The sequence below is a fragment of the Phocoena phocoena genome, chromosome 4 (genome assembly GCF_963924675.1).
Source record: "Phocoena phocoena chromosome 4, mPhoPho1.1, whole genome shotgun sequence".
NCBI classification, from domain to species: domain Eukaryota; kingdom Metazoa; phylum Chordata; class Mammalia; order Artiodactyla; family Phocoenidae; genus Phocoena; species Phocoena phocoena.
This window is the reverse complement of record NC_089222.1, coordinates 114463187-114480873: the sequence shown is the minus strand read 5'-3', so window position 1 is coordinate 114480873 and position 17687 is coordinate 114463187. Positions and strand designations below refer to the sequence as shown.

The 17687-nt window shown below is 35.9% G+C and overlaps 1 protein-coding gene across 1 annotated transcript in view; it reads right to left on the bottom strand.

Annotated features, from left to right (window-relative positions):
* Positions 1-17687, bottom strand: part of ROBO1 (roundabout guidance receptor 1) — a 946213-nt gene that overhangs the window by 36282 nt on the left and 892244 nt on the right. Inside the window, exons 20-24 of the mRNA XM_065876055.1 lie at positions 15025-15051; positions 13571-13613; positions 6954-7108; positions 4069-4404; positions 1764-1871 (exon numbers count right to left, since the gene is read on the bottom strand). Of these exons, the coding sequence (XP_065732127.1) occupies positions 1764-1871; positions 4069-4404; positions 6954-7108; positions 13571-13613; positions 15025-15051 (669 nt within the window). The remainder of the gene's footprint in view (positions 1-1763; positions 1872-4068; positions 4405-6953; positions 7109-13570; positions 13614-15024; positions 15052-17687) is intronic.

Sequence of the window (17687 nt, the reverse complement as noted above, 5' to 3'; positions counted from 1 at the left end):
TGCTGTTATTCATAAATTATGACGGTCAGGCTTCTGCTTATGTGTCTCCATTCTCTCTTCCTCCACTCAGTTGTCCTGTATTGGAATGGCTATGCATGTATTGTGGAGTTGACTATCCCCAGAGCCTTCCTCTTGACTTCCTGCCATACATCTACTGTAACAACTCCGTCTGTCCTGAAAGGCCTAACATCACAAATCTCTCCTACACTTAATTTAATTGCTTCATTCTCTCCCCTAATTACCCTCAGATTTCACATCTTTGTATCTTTTTACCACATATTTATCTAAGCTGAGGGATGAAGAAAGTCAATTGAATATTAACAACCTAGAATCATTTTTTTTCCATTAAGACATGTTTTTCTCTTTAAGTGGCTAAGAATTCAAAGAAGAAACACCATGAGATATCAAATATGAAAATATTTCATATACTTTTCCCAAGAGTACATCCTTGAAATTTTTCCCTTAATTTTAGGGTTTACTTACTTCGAAAAAGAAAAAAAAAAGTTGTTTGATAAGATTTGATTGTTAAAAAAAAAAATCAAACCATATATAGTAGAACAAGAGTAGATCTAGAAAGGTATAGGAGCTATTTCTAAGATCCTTAATTCAAACAGAAACAATTTCAATCAGTGACAAAACACAGCCTAGAAAATGCCAAATCAGCATGCCTTAGTCAAGGGAAGATGGTAAAATGCAAATACCATCTCCATTACAGAAGAGAGTTAGAGACATTTGGCTAAAAGCACCTACCAGCAACTTTAATCCAGTTGCTAGGAAGTAATATTTCTATCCTCTCCTGGAGAAACAAACTAGAGTCAAGATCAATTGGTTTTGTTCTCACTGTGGTATGACTTGTTGTGGTGCCACATGTTCGTTCTAATAATGAACCGTCTTTAATTAGAAAAACAGGACTTAAGTACCAGCAAGCTCACATCTGCAACCCCTATCAGGAAAACAGCTGGCAAACAGCTGCAACAGCATGAAGACCACAGGGAAGAGGCTTCAATGTGGCTTCTGAGGCACTTAAAGACTGAAGTTGGGAAGTTGCTTTACGAGGTTTTAGAGCAAGAACTGAGTGAGGGATAGTAGAGAGATTATAAACTGAGGCAGGTTCCAACTGTATCTAATCTCATGATATTATTGCCTAGGTTTTTGATTCTGCTCAAGTGTACTCAAATTTTATATGCTTTAATAGCCTTCCTTCAAATGGTAACATATTTAGCAGATTAACTATATGTGCAACATTTTTAAGTTATATTTTTGCTGAGATGGAAAAAAGTTTCAACTGCCTTTAAAGATTAAGTCATGCTTCTGGTTTTAATAAAGGTTTTTAACAAGGAGGAAAATAGGAGCCTCGATCTTTGTTACCAAATAGAATACAAAAAATGGTAGCACAGGGAGATCAGCTCGGTGTTTTGTGACCACCTAGAGTGGGGATAGGGAGGGTGGAAGGAAGACGCAAGAGGGAGGAGATATGGGGACACATGTATATGTATAGCTGATTCACTTTGTTATACAGCAGAAACTAACACACCATTGTGAAGCAATTATACTCCAATAAAGATGTTAAAAAAAAATGGTTTAGTGAGTGAACAGTCCCTCCAATTGCAGAGACAAGACCCATCCCTGGAAGATTCAAATCATATAAAGTGATTAGACATGTCATATACACATATCAGATCATTAGCATTCAAGTTGTAATCTTGAAACGTACCATCCTTTTAAAGGAGAGATTGGCTTTCTCCTTGGTTTCCCTTACTTACCAGATGTACTACTGCCCCGGTCTGAACTATTGTAGGATCCTCCTGTATTCTGGTCATATGATTGATTGTATGGGATAGTTGGAGGAATTGTGTCATTTGCTCGATAATCTAGACATTTCAGATGGGAAAAAAAGTAAACATTTATTTTGGTGCCTCAATCATTTACCAACGACTAAGCTTTCAAACTATCATGTTGATCACCTGCTAAGATGTACGTAAGTGTTCAGAATGAAAGGTCAAGAAAAAAATCAAGATCTTTAAACATGTCTCCTTTAAGATTTATAAAATACAAACTCATTGCATTATCTTCTACACATGAACTGGAATGAATCCTACCAGGGACTATTTCTTCTTTTAAAATACTTATAAGTTAGCTAAGGCAGAAATCAGACTTGTTTGACTTCTTATCTTTAAAAATATAGTAACAAAATAATTTTAATAACAAGAGATCGGGAAAATGTCATGTGTGTGAATCATTAAAAAAAATAAAATAATAAAATAAAACTGAAACTTGCCAGGAAGGTTATAGCTAATAAAAAATATATCCATGTTAAGAAGATGAAGTATCTCAGTCTCCCACAAATGCTTCTGCTTACTTAGGCAGAGGTGAAAATACAAATGATAAACTCACCACTGGAATTTACTGAGTAATAATCTGTCAGGCTAGCTGCATTCCAGTGACTTTATTATACTTTGACGTACCAAGTCTGTTTATAAGCAGTATAAACAATAAATCAGAGCTCTGAAATACTTGTACAGAGGACTGTCAGACCTTTCCAAAGTCCACAATAAAGCCATATACTATACAGGAATAATATGACAATAGTTTGAATTCCCACTGTAAACTTTACAATTACAGAAACTCTCCTATTCATCTTTGTCAGCCTTTGTCATGAACTCATATATTATGCTAAGTGAAATAAGTCACACAGAGAAAGACAAATATTGTATGATATCACTTACATGTGGAATCTAAAAAATACAACAAGCTAGTGAATATAACAGAAAAGAAGCTGACTCACAGATATAGAGAAAAAACTAGTGGTTACCAGTGGGGAGAGGGAAGGGGAAGGGGCAATATAGGGGTGGGGGACTAACAGTTGCAAACCATTATTTATAAAATAAGCTACAAGGACATATTGTACAACACAAGGAAAATAGCCAGTATTTTATAACTATAAATGGACTGTAACCTTTAAAAATTGTGAATGACTATATTGTACACCTGTAATTTATATAATAGTGTACATCAACTATACTTTGAGAAAAAAAATGGTTAAAAAAATATTTATTGAGTTGGGTTATTATACCAATCAAATGTTTCCTTAAACTGGGAAAAAAAAGCAAGATAACTGTATTATTAAATTAAAACATACAACACTAACTTAAATGAAATGTTCGTCTTAAGTTATCTTTTTGCAGTCTCCAACTGTGATAAGTTGTTCCCAACTCAAACCTAAAAAAAAAAGAAATCTGTGTTTCCAATTATCTGTAATTAAATGTATTCTTTACCTGGACACTCATACACAATTGTCCTGACCTATTCAAATCGGAGCAATTCCTTTATTTCCAGAGGTCTAACTTTACAAATCATGTTATTAAAGCAGTAGTCTGAGGGACTACAAAGAAATCAAATACCTATCTCTTCCAACTCACCCATATTGTAACAGAGAAACATTCCCTTCAGGCCATAAAATATTATTCTGCTGCAACAAGCTAACACTAAGAATTTATTTTAGGTTCTATCGTGACGGACTTCAAATCAGGTTACCCAAAGAAATTTAGGTTCTGAAATCATACATTGCAGCAGTCTTAGTAATCACATGAGGTAGGAGAAATATAACAAACTGAACCGCTTCTCCAGTTCAAGTTTAATTTAATTATTTTTCTTCAGTTTGATAAAAAAGCCATTCGTTTATGTGACCATGTAGAAGCAATTATCTTCCATTCTCGAGTGGAAAGAATGGGAGAGTCTGTTTATTTAAAGTGTGAGGTATTGTGATGGTTGTACATCTGCCTTATGAATAAAAGATTGTCCTGAGCCATCCCTCACCTACGATTAAATTTAAATTAATCTCAAACCATTTGAAAATACTTATATATTATTCTAAAATCAATATTCCAAGGTTATTGTTGTGCTAATTAACTTTTTGACACTGGAAATTTTGAAACCAAAGAAATAAGAAAACCTTAGCGACCAAGGAAAGATTTCACACGCTAGTTGCAGACAAGCTTCGGCATGTAGTGCTGAAGGGTTAAGGACGCCAATACAGAAAAGGATGGGAATAAAGGCAAGGCTCTTCACCTTTGTTCAGTTTGTTTTGCTCCATGATGTTATACTGAATTGGTGCCACTTCTTGTTTCTGCTGTCCGGACGGTTTCCAGTGCTTCTCGCTGGAGTCCCCACTGCCATTGTTCATGTTGTTGCTGAGGTTTGACTGGATGAGCTGGGTGGTGGCATAAGGGGTGGGCTGCCCTGATGGATTGACAAAACGCCCATCCTTCAGATTTGGGCTATTGAAGGTTTTCATCTCATTGATTTTGTTACTAAGGTCCACATCACCATAAACAGTTGACTCAGGGAGCATCAGATTTGTTTGTTTGTTATCCAGTTGGTTGTTATAATTTGCTATACAATCAGCTATGTGCAATGGAGAGGAAAAGGAAAAAGTCATTCTGCATGGTTATTCGTTTTCAATTTCCTTGTAAGTAGTTTTGTGAGTCACAGTAAAACTGTTCTATAAAGTATAAATGGGCTTAAATATAATGAATAAAAAGGACCAAATATTCTTATGTCCTTTCTAAAGAACATAGTCAAATGTTCTTTCTAAAGAAAAATTGAGTGAATAAGAGAGGACATGTAATTTATATGGAGCCTAAATAATTCTGAACTTCTGCTAGTGTTACACAGTTTATAAATAATGCACCCAAATTAAATAATTTTCCTTTAACAGCCCCATTAATGGGAATTGCACTAAAATAATATATACACGAATATCTTTATGTGCCAACTTAACATTTTCTAGTCTGGAGTTACTGAACTATTTGAAGTTACTAGTTAAGCTTATAGGTTAAGAATCCAGACCAAAAAAAAAAAAAAAAAAAACCCTCTGCCCTCAGATGAAAGAACTTGAGATTTCAATATTTTATAAAATAACTCTACTCAAAAAATATGAGGAACAGAGGTAAAGTGACAGTAAATAGTGCTCAGGAGAATTTTATTAGTTTTCTCCCTTGGTCATGCAGGATAATCATTATCAGGAAAAGATGTTATGTAATCATTTTTCATGGTTTCATAATGACACCTCAAGAAGTATAAAATGACAATAATGATGGCAAAATGAATCAAAGTAGCCAGGGCAATTTATCAAATAACACCTGAAATAATACCTAATATGTCTAATATTTCAATTTCACCCTAATTTTCCCTTTCTTTAAATATTTGAGTGAAATAACTAATATATATATATATATATTATATATATATATATATATATATAGGAAATATTCAAAGCCTGTAGCTGAAAATATTCAAACAGCAGGAAGAACTTAAATCATCATTTAAAATTGAAACATTTTTAAAATAAAAAATTAGTCAAGTTATAATAGTAAAAATACCACTATTTTAATTCATGGTGGCTACAACATTAACAGGTCACCTTGAGGATAAGTTTTCAACTGGATATCCTAAAAAATGATAAATTAACACGGTCACTACTAAAGATGTAAAACTGAATAGAGTTTTAAGAAAAATCTGCAACTTCTCTATCCTACTGAATTCAACTACCCCGCATTTCAACAACAAATGATCAGGGATCAGGGATATCTGATCAATCTGGCTTTTAGTAATTCTTATTTCTAATTTCTAGGTATTAAGTTTTATATAATAGTGGTTAAACAATATTTTTAATGGCAATATGGTTTTGGCAATCTCGTTTTTCTTTGCTAATCTTTCCATGTGAGTAATATCCAATAGAACTCTCTCAGATGATGGACACGCTCTATTCTGCATTGTCTAACGTGACAGCCACTAGCCACATAGGGTTAGCTAGCCTCTTGAAATGTGGCTAGTGCAAATGAGGAACTGGATTTTAAATGGTACTTTATTAAATTTAAACTTAAATAGCCACCTGAAGCCAGAAGCTACCATATTAGACAACACAGCTCTACATATTAATTTAAATGGATATTGTCATTTTTTCTTTTATTGGGCTCAGCATAATCTTTCTTTTACTTATAATTATGTGAGCACTTCTTCTGGACAACTAGAACATGGACCTCTAGAGAACATGGACTTGGTCACATGGATATATCATTTCCATATCCATATCCAACGGAGACTATGATTTGTTCTTTATGGTGCATCACACTTTTTACTTAAATGCCATGTTCTATTTCCCTTTTTCCTTAGCTCCATTTTACTTCTATAGTCATATATTTTGATTCTTTATGATTCTTTTTATATTTCCTCTATTGTGAATGAATGTTAAAAGGTTTTTTGTAAGAATTATTTGTAATTTTCTGTTTTTTCCTTTGCATATTCTACATCCGAATTTTACTGTCATGTTTTAGCATGAGATTTTAACGAGCAATTTACCACACATATTTCTGAACCAAAGACACAATACAAAATTAGTATTAGTATACACACCTGCAAAAGATATATATTTCTTGTATCTTAGGATTTACTAGTATACTATAAAAATATAATTTTGAAATTCAGTTAGCTTTCATTTAAAGTTATTTATTACCACCATATAATTATTATTGTTGCTGCTATTAAAAATTTGGTTCACTCAAACTACAGATCTATTGATCTGCTTTATTCTTAAAATCTTTAAAATAAATACTATAAATAACTACAATTAAAATTACATACATTCTCATGAAGATGAATACTTTTGTATAATTTCACTTTTCCTTATTTGCTATCTCTTCTAGAATTTATATTCTCCGTTCTCCCTTTGCATACTGAGAAACATTTTTGGGCGGAGGGTGAGGTGTGGAGATATAGGGATGGAGAAAATATTTGAATCAGGCTAGTTTGCTAAACCATGGTTAATATTTCATGAAAATGCTGATTAAATTTCATTTTCAGTTTAAGGAGAAGAAAACGAAAGTTATCTCCTCCTCGTGGCTTGTTCCTAACAATGCCAAGCTTGCCTATCAAGCTGTCTCTGTGCCTCTAACCTGGGCGACTATACGTGGTCAGGTTACTGTCGCTGTTTCCATTGCCTGCTGTGCAACAGTTGATGGAGCACTCATTGTGATTGTTCCCAGTATTAGGCCACGTGTCTGCCAGCCATGGCTGCGTGGCAGGTTCACTGATGTTGAGAAGTCCTGGCCTAAAGAAAAAAATATGTATAAAAGCAAGTTTTATATAAGTAGCAAATGATATTTCCTATTCAGAATTCCAGAAAATTCTTCATCTCACTAGTCTCACAAATAATTTGGTCAACTATGCCGAAAGATATACTAATTCCTTTTATTTTACAGACAAGGCAACTCTAATGTAATGTTCGGAGGCACGCCTCTGTTTATAGAGCCATTATGTTGTAAACAGTGAGACAAATATTGTACCATTTGTAATGCTCTACTCCGCCTTCAGTCACAGTGGCTAAAAATCAAACATGGAATCTAAAAAATGTGGATACTTATATTTTGGAGTGTTTTAGTAGCATAAAGAATATTCTCGTTAAGACAGTATGCATTTCTTAATTTTTGACCCATTAAAAAATAATGATCCTTCTCACAACTTCATTAAAAAATGGAACAAGCTTCTTTACTGAGATAAAGGATGCTTCACAGTAAGCACATTTGCATATTTTTCTTCAAAACCATGTTTCAGAGATAGTGAGTTTGGGGCTCTGTGACATTTTGCAGAGAGCCTCATCAGTGTTTCAGTGCACAGTTCTGTAAGCTTGTCAACATTTTCTGATGGTGACAATGTAAGATGCCTTAAATCCTATATAAACAAAGGAAAGCTACCGAATTAAATCTGGTAAAACGTTGTCCACTGTAAGAAATATTAGCGTTCATGTTTTTTTTTGCACGACAGATGTTAATCCTCTTTCACTGTGCATTGGGAATGCAAAGTACATCAGCAGTTATTAATGGCAGCCCTGGACCACCAGTGCCAGAGACACAGACTGAAGTCCAGGAATGGAAATCCTGAGGTCCTTTTCCAATACTGACTCCATTTGATAATCCGGCAAAAGAGGTGATACGATGCATGATGTACTGTCAGATCCACAATAAACAGACTGGCACTACAGAGTCTGAAAAGATTTTCTTCATGCTTTCATTTTCTTTGCTAAAGTGCAATAACCACACTTGCATTTACTTGGGAAGCAAGAACCTGACATTTCACTCACCGTGGTTCCTATGCTGGCATACAGAGAATCAACCGAGGAAACTTTCTATGCAAATGATGGTTATTTGAGGAATAATTCACTTCAAATGAAAAATATGGATTTATAAGTTACATATCCGTATACGTATATGTATGTATATATGTGTGTATACATATATCTGGAATAATAATGAATGTTTACCCTTTGTTTACAATGTGTGAGGCGTTGTTCTGACCTTCATGTGTATTAACTCATTTAACCTTTCTAATAATCTACAGAGTAGTTACTATTATTATTCAGATTTTAAAGATTAGGAAACTGAGATACCTGAGAAAGGTTAAGACACTTGTGCGTGGGTACACAAAGTGAGCAAGTGGCAGAGCTGGGATTCAAATCCAAGGAGTGTGTCTGTAGAATCCACACTCTAAGCCAGAATACTATAAACACATATACCGGAGAGTGCTGAAATTTCCTAAAACCCTCAAACGTTCTTAATAAAAGGAAGAGTGGGGTAATGTCTGAAGTCTAAACATTCAGAATAATGCCGTTAAAACTGAATACATTCACTGTTAAAATTGTTGATAAAAATATGCTTTGAAGAGCAATGTTGCTGACCTGTTACAATTTAAAACATTTAAATGCAAGCTGCATCACAGATATCTGGAGCTTTTGAAATCCATGTTGGTTATAGAAATTCTGCACCTAGTAGTCTATAGCTTTCCTTATTTTCTCGTGAGCTTAAAGTGTGTTATCACTTTTTAAGTTATTAAAAATAAATCTCCATATTTGATACTGTAGAAATAGTATAGGATGTTTGAAGTACGGGTCAAGCCTGTCTTACACGTTTCAAAAGGAATAGACAAAATTTTCATGCTACGATTCCCTCAGAAAAACACTTTTAAAAGCGAACGTTTTGATATCATCAGAGGCTGAAAAGAACTTTTCATATGTATGGGAGCTTTCCAACAGGAAGTAGGATTAACAATTCACATCCTAGCTTTCAGTTCAGACTTCTGTTCGGAATGCTAATTATCTAGGGAAGAAGGTTGAGTCATGATTACTGGCCCATAATGAATCTTAAAACGCCATGGGTATATTTCAGAGAACTCTGAGGAAGTCAAGGTCATATGTAGCTACTCTGATAAGGGTGTTAGGGTCTTTAGAAACTAACAATCTCTCAAGCTATCTTTATGCATTTAAGATGATCTAGTGTGTATGAGACAGATTTAGCTGCCCCAAAATAAGAAATGAAGCAAAAACAAAACACAGTGCTGTTTATAGTGATTAATATATGTCGGAAATATTATATAATGTTACCATATTTTATATATATAAAAATGCAGCCATTTTATACATATATATCATATAACATGTTAGTTGTTATATTTTCATGCTAATATATGAGTTTTGCCTATTTTTTCCTTGTCTTCAAAAAGATATTATCAGGGAAAGGAAGAGACTAGGGCTCCCAAAAACCATATTTAACTTCCTGTTTATATTAAGGGGATAGTTTTGTGTCACAAAGGAAAAGAGGACAGATGCACTTAAATGATTATGTGGCAATTACCTTCAATTCCTCTGCTCCTGTTACTCCAGACATTCCAATCACTCACTCCAAAAACAAACCAACCAACCAACCTATTTGAACTCCTAAACCACAAAATAAAATACTGATACTAAAGGGTCCGGGGGCTGGGGAAAATAGTGAAGGGGCCCAGCAGCAAGGGTTGCCTGTAGGCTGTCTCCTCTTTCTTTTGATAGCTTGAAAGAATTCTGAAGCCCAGGAAGAAGCAAGGGATAGAGCTGAGAGTGGTCAGTCCTTCGAAGAGAAGCGAGGCCTGAACTCTTTCTCTCTCATCTCCCACTGCCAGGAAATGTGCTATTGGCATTCTCGACCTGGTTAGCCTTTCCTATGCCTTTCTTCAGGCTTTCTCTGCTGATTCCTGGTTTCTGCTGTGGTTTGGATTTTAACTAGGTTTTCATTGTTTGGAAGAGGAGATCAAGATGTGTGAGGTAAGGAAAACCAATGAATAGAAACAGCCACTTAAGATCCATGATCTACCACTGGATTACACTGCAAATCCTTTGCCCTTTTTAAGTTGAGAAGAGGTCTCTTTGCTTCCCGCCATCCTCGTTTTCCCTTTAATGTGAAGAGGGAAATTCACAGTTTAGAGAACGAGGAGAGCTCTCAGGTTCTCCTTCTCTCTCAACCTTCTCCTTTATCAGAGGAAAATGTCCAGGGCCCCAAAATCGCTCATCAAGGAATGAACTCAAGTCTTCTGACATTTGTTTACTCGATAACTCATCCCTTCCTTCTTTAGATACTTTTTGGTGATATCTTTCAAAGATCAATAATTCATATATTGAATTTATGGATATAATCCAATAAATTACATTTATTGCATTACAAAAATTCATGCATTTAATTATTGATTAATAAATCACATAGCCTCTAACTCCAGGATCTCACATTCTATGGTGGGAAACAATCATTTAAGCCAGGAGTTAGAAAACTATTTCTATAAAGGATTAGAGGGCAACCATTTTAGGCTTTGCGGGACATATATTTTCTGTTTCAACTACTTAACTCTTCAGTTGTGGTGGGAAAGCAGTCATAGACAATATGTAAACAAGTGAGTCTGGCTGTATCTTAACAGATCTTTATTTACAAAAACAGGTGTCAGACCAAATTCAGACCAAGAGCCATAATTTGCTGACCCCTGATATAAACAAAAGCTAATTGCATTACCTCTTATTAGGTGCTTAACTGTGGTATTTATACAGCACAAGGAGTGCACGGAGGACACAGCAGGTGAACCTCAGCCAACTAACAAGGGGAAGGGGGACACATTACGGGCTGATGTAATAAGTGCATAGAAGAGAATGCAATATTGGTGATTGGCAGGTGGGTTGACACAGTGGATTGTAGGGGGTGGCACACAGAGATATGAGGAGGGCTACAAGGCCCTAGAGGTTGTGGGTTTCACATGCTCTGCCCAGTTTGGACTTGCTATTTTAAATACGGTGTGTTCTACTGAAACTGGGATCTTCAGAAGCTCAGAGACATGATCCATATGCATTTCAAAATTTCATTTTGGTTCCAACGGGCAAAGGGAATTAACAGGAAATAGTTGTAATGAAGGTAGATGAAGGCAGGACTGCTGGGAGCAATTTTAACAGATTAGACAAGGGACAAAAAGAGCTTGAAGTGAAACAATACAGCGACAGTGAAGGGAGAAGAAGGCAGGATCAACGAAATGCAGTAATAGATGCAGGAAAGAGGATGACTTGACATTTTGACTTAGGTGTCATTAACCACATGAGTCGGGTGATACAGTGAGGGCTCACAGAGTCTGAGATGCCTGAGGGAATCCAATGTTTAAGAGGTGGCATCAGAGAAGTAAGTACAAGAGTCTGACTCACTGTTCATTCTCTTACCACACTGGATCATGGAACACACACACCACACATACACAGAACCCACATACACACACACCACACACTCACAAATGGCTAGAAAATGAGACCTCTTCCTAATGCATTCCTGATGCTCTTACCCTGTTCTGGTTTTTCCAAAGCACTCACCAACTGCTTCTACTATAGAGTTGACTTTTTAAAAAATGTTTATTATTAATCTTCTATCTCCCCTACTAAATGTAACATTCAGAAGGACGGGAACTTTTATTGACTTTGCTCACTGATGCATCCCAGGCAACTAGAACACTGCCTGTCACATTGTAGGTATTCAATAAATAGGTGTGATGAATAAATAAATTTAAAATTGTGTATGTAACTGTCATTTTGAGCACTAACTCTAAGATCTTTATTTAACTGTTGCCTCTATAACATTCCAGCATTTCTTGTCATTTTATTTGGTAAAAAGATCATTTCTATTTGTTATTTAAAATAAATCCATTTCACCGTTATACTATTTTTACATTCAGAAGGTTAATTCTGCATGATGGTTTAGCGACCTTTCCAAATGGAACTTTGTAATTTTTCAGTCCTGCTGAAGAAACGAGCATTTGGTACTGAGAGATCCCTGCCATCATTTCCTCCTTAATAATCTGGTCTACCTAGGTTGAAAATTCCTTTACAGCAGAAACTAGACATATTTTATATGTGTGCGCACGTGTGTGTGTGAGAGAGAAAGCACATCTGTGCGTGTGCTCGTGCACAGAGACTGGTGCAGAACCCACAGAAGATGCTCAATAAGCATTTTCATAAGATCTGATTAATGAGAAAGCTGAAGTCTACCGTCATGAATATACACATGTAGAGAGGTGGCTATGGCATCAGGTTCCAGATTTATCCACGAGAGAATGTTCTTATGCCAGAGACTGTTTCATGAATGTCTGGGGTATGATTTAGACAGAATTGCCCCGGATGCAAAAACATGCCCTGGTTTAATTCCTGAATCAAGTGGATTTATTCCTTATGAAGACCTCCCTAGCTTTGGGGTCTTTCAGTGGCTGACTTTGTTTCACAGGTATGAAAACAGGAAGCTAGCAGCAGTACCCAGGAAAGAAAACAGTAGTGCTAATTGTCAAATTTGTACAGCATTTGCTAAAGGTGGTCAACAATCTTTTCACCACTCTTTCTTATTTTTATCTTTTCCAGCTGCAACCACATATCTAACTATACAAAGCAGGACACTCAATAAGTTAACTGAATTTGAATTAGAAAATGGTTCTGGTCAAAAGGTTTTTTTTCTTACACCTTAAGCTAGAGGTTACTGTTTTTGAAAAGAAAAAATTATCATAGAAAATCCTGAAGCTTGACTCATGTAACTTATACCTTCTTTCAGCCCCTTTCAGCCATCTGTCACATCAATTTGTGATTTCTCTGTGAATATATTAAAGTTCACTGAATAATAATTACCAAAAAATCATAAATGTAGGATTGAGGTTCATTTTAATGAGAGGGAAAAAAAAAAAAAACCCTCCGTGTTAACAAGCTACCTAGATTCTCCTTTTATTTCAATATATTTTCCGGCAAATGGAGACTGAACTACGTTGAATTCATAACAAGAACAAACAAACGGACATAAACTACAACAACTTATGAGCCAATGCTGTGTTCAGCAGGTTTTCAAATGAACACTTTTTCTTTGATAGTATCTGTTAACTAGCTATATTTCTTAATCTTCATAAATGCCATCGCTTAATTACTTTAACTCCTTTTAATCATCTGCTAAATCAGCAAGTCTGTCTTTCCCGGTTAAAGTGCTCCCTCTGGCGTTCACTGACTAAGATGCAACCGCTCCCATCAAGTGCATTTGTGTATCAACAAGCTTGGCTCCACAGCACAACAGAATGGAGTATTTCCGAAATATTTAAACAAATTTCACCTTTAAGTTAAACCTTTTAAGCAAAGAAAGTGATGTCATCGATGAAGACAAGAAGAAATACCTGGAATTCCCCTGAGAATCTACAAAACAAGCAGGATAGTTACCTCCCTCCACTGCTCACAGCTTCGCCTCCTCTCTGATAAGTTACTGGAATGTTACCAAAAAAAAAGGAACAATTAATAGACATGTTTGTGTTTATATATCAAAAGCTATGACATTCATGAGCATATTTCTAGAATGGCATGTTTTCTTCCTCTCTACTTAGAAGCATTGCAAAAATTCATCACAGGAAATAGATTTCCGATTCAACTAGTATTTTTTTTAAGATGGTACAGAATTAGATATAAGTTATTTTTATTTTCTTTACGTGCCAACAAGGTTGAAAACTAAGCAGAAGCCAACTTCAGTTCACTCTTATTAACTATAACTATTACACGTTTGTACATTCACATTCTCATAGATTCCAATTTTGAATTTATTATTTTCATGTAATTTCATGATTTTATGTAAGTGGAATCTTAAATTTGGGAAGAAAAAAACCTACCAGACCATTTCCCCAGAAATATGAGTACCAGTAAGACAAAGATAAACGTTAAAATAAACCTTCTTTCTCTCCACACACAAAGATGTATGCCAAGTTGTGATTAGTAATGAATGCGACCTAGTTTTTACTGTGGCTTGTGAAAACCCTTCTCAATGTATTTTCATCAGACATGTATACATATTGAAAATATATTTTAATGCTCTTGAAAGCATCCTCGGCTTAATAAATTATGGGTATAAAATTTAGCCATAACAGAAAAAGATTTGCACATAGTCAGCCAAGGGGTTAAGGATATTAGCGTGTCTGTAAATATAGACCCATTTTCTAAGGAGAAATATGTTTCTAAAAGCTGCCAAATTCTGCTACTTAGAAGAACTCCAAACTGGGAGTCTGTTAAGGAGAGATAAGTGCTCCCAGTGATTATAATAACTGGATTAAAACCGAGGAGGAAAGGCTACAGGTACATCTTTTACTAAAGGTGAATCGAAAGAAGAGGACCCACTTTGAAAGAAACTGAATGGAATGGAATCTTAGTGCTCGGACTTAGGGAAAATGACAAGTTTTATCTTTCACATGTGCTGGATGTTTTGGTTACCTTTAAGAATGTTGATTGTATGGATAGAGAATTGCAAGGGAGAGAAATTTTTCTTTGAAAACCTGAAAGCTTAAGTTAAGGGAAAAAAATGCACTGCCAAGTCTGAAATAATCAATGTGATCATTAGCATGTTAAATCATGCTGAGGGTAGAAACAGTGTGTCCATCTAATGAAACACATGCAAACAAGGCTAAGATGCAATGCGGAGTCACGAATAAGTAACGGCATTGAAGGAATGACAGGCAACACCAACCATTTCTACTTCAAGTGCATGCCTGGCATGAGTAAATGTACTTGTCTTCCATTGTAAGTCCTGTCCCCCCAGCTTACTGCAGAAAATGAAATAAAAACAGAAACACAACAGTACAACACATGCCGAACTAACAAAGAAAAGGAGGGGGGTAAGCGCAAATATATACCTGTTGGTGTGAAGGTAAAAGACGGGACTGAAAAATCAAAACAAAATATAAACCAGTTATTAAGCTGAAGAGAGAAAGGGAACATATCACATTAGTATAAATCAAGCAGACAGCTGAACATAAAACAAATGTAAATAACTAGGCCAGTAGTTCTGACACTCTGATATATTAATAAAACCAAATCTGAGGTTAAAAAAGAAGCTTGTCTCTGAGGTACCATTTTGAAGGATCTGACGTTCTAGGACGGGAGGGGGTGGGGATTGTGCTGGGTTAGCCTGCAAATGACCCCTGCATTTAGTAATAGAGATTTAGCTCATGGCTTTAGTACAAACAGGAGTCCTCTACTATTAATCATTTCCAAACATTGGATAATGGGTTCTTAAACAAGTATTATCAGAGTCTTGCGTAAACCTTATCTAGAAATCTTAAAGTAAAGGCTTATTAAAGTGGGCTAACCAATAGGTGTGTTTAAGTATTCATCATCGAAAGAGAGACAGAGGGAAGGAGACAGAGAGAAAGATAGAAAGACAAAAAGAGAAAGAAAGAGAGGGAGGGAGGGAGGGAGGAGGGGGGAAGAAAAAGAAAGAAGGAGAGAGAAAGAGAAAGAAAGAAAAAGAAAGAAAGAAAGAGGGGGGAAAGAAAGAAAGAAAGAGGAAAAAGGAAGAAAGAGATGGAAGGAGGGAGGAAGGAAGGAAGGAAGAGAAGGGGAAAGGGAAGGAGGAAAGGAGGGAAAGAAAGAAGGAAAGAAGGAAGGAAGAAAGGAAGGCAGCAAGCAAAGAAAGAACTGGAACAAAAAAACCCATAAAACTGAATTGTTTCACTGCCAAGAAATGCCTGATACTTATCCTACAAACACTGTAATGCTACATTTTTATCATGATAGAAATTTGTGAATGGACAGGAAAAATGGGGAGCTTTAAACTTCAACTTCTCTATTATAGTTTACATTTAGAAGCTTCCTAGAAGGAGGCTAAGCATTTTTTTTTAAATACCACACCAAAAGCTAAACAATAGAACAATAATGCCCCTCTGAAAACCTTCACCCTGCAGTTATAAATCTTAATCCAATCAATAATGCCTCAAATTGAACTGCAGACCTCAAAAGTAGCAGCCTTGCCTCTGCCACTTTTCCTATCTTCTCTCATTCCTGGGTGTTGGATAACACCGCAGCTATTTCCATGTCATTTCATACAGGGAGGAGGCTGACATTTTTTCCAAGCTCTTCACCTTAATTTAAAGTAAACACTGCTCTGGTAAAGAAAGCAAGGAAATCTACATTACTTCCTTGTAGACTAAAATTTGCTTTAAAGAAATCCTTAATACACACAAACTAGAATGTTGATTACTTATCACGGATCAAAAAGCTGCCAAAAATGTATTTTCCACTTCACATTTGAACTTCTCCAAGAAATTTACTTGAAGATTAGAGCACTGGGGTTGCAAATTCAAATGCCGTAGCATCCTTTACAACTGTCACTTCTTACCAAACCATTCTATTTCTGAGCATACGAGGAGGAACAAAAACAAAACCCTCAATGCTGGGGATCCAGTTTATACACTGGGCTTCCTTTGCTGCATAGCGGTCTCTGTCTTAGGAATTCTACTGTGTCTTCTTTCAGTCAGGTCTTTCCAGAGAGTCAATGTAATTTAGCTACAATCAAAAATTCAGAGCCGTAGTAACCAGTCCTCATAAAAAATAATAAAGAGGTACATTTGAAAGTAAAGCTACTCAAGCAAGAATGCAGTGCCTGGACATTAATTTGCAATAAAAAGGACACAGGCAAAAAATGAAAGGTCCCCGTCAGTATTCCTAGCCCACTGCTAACCTCAGTTTAAGGAACTGGAAAAGAGATGAAGAGAGTTCTGCCTAAATGAATTTTTTACAGCTTGTACACCAAAGGACAACTTAATTCTCAAAGCTTCCAGTAATAAAATAAACTCCCACTACGTGGATGTATGTGGACAAGGGGTACGAGCAGAGGGTACACCTCCGGATAAATGTAGGGGGGAAATGTTAAAAATGCTCACTATTACCCGAAAGTCACACTCTGGTTTGATGGTTTATAGGTCAACAGCCTATTGATTTCTTTAAAATACTTCACTTCCTTTCTTCTTAGAATTACCAGCATTGTTTTGGGCATAGACAATTTAAGATTTCAGGATGCACTTTTCAAAACTGCATACAACCAGAATTATGAAAAAGTGCTAACACGGCAAAGTGAGGAAAGCAGAATCGAATGCTCACCAATTACATTTGTAATTATGTTCTACGATTTCTGCTTAAACACAAGCTAGTTAAAAGGACAATGATATTAGTTTAACAGGTTTTGCAGAAAGAGCACATAGGCATTTGCCGGCATGCTTAAAGTACATTAGTAAAAGAAAAGAAACATTTCAGAAGGGGAGAGGGTTTCATGTCACATATTTAGATTTCAAGACGAGAGAGAGCATTCAATTGTTACAAGTACACAGCTATCAGACTTCATGGCAATAAAAAATACAGGATTCCTGGGGAATTCAGGAGTCTAGACGTTAATTAGTCACTTTTCTTCATTCAAATGGGATTTCAAACGCACAGCTCCCAACAGCCTGCCCCTGCCCGGCTTCACAACACACAGACACCCACAAACCCCTTCTCTGCCTTGTTTTTCAGTCAAGGGTTT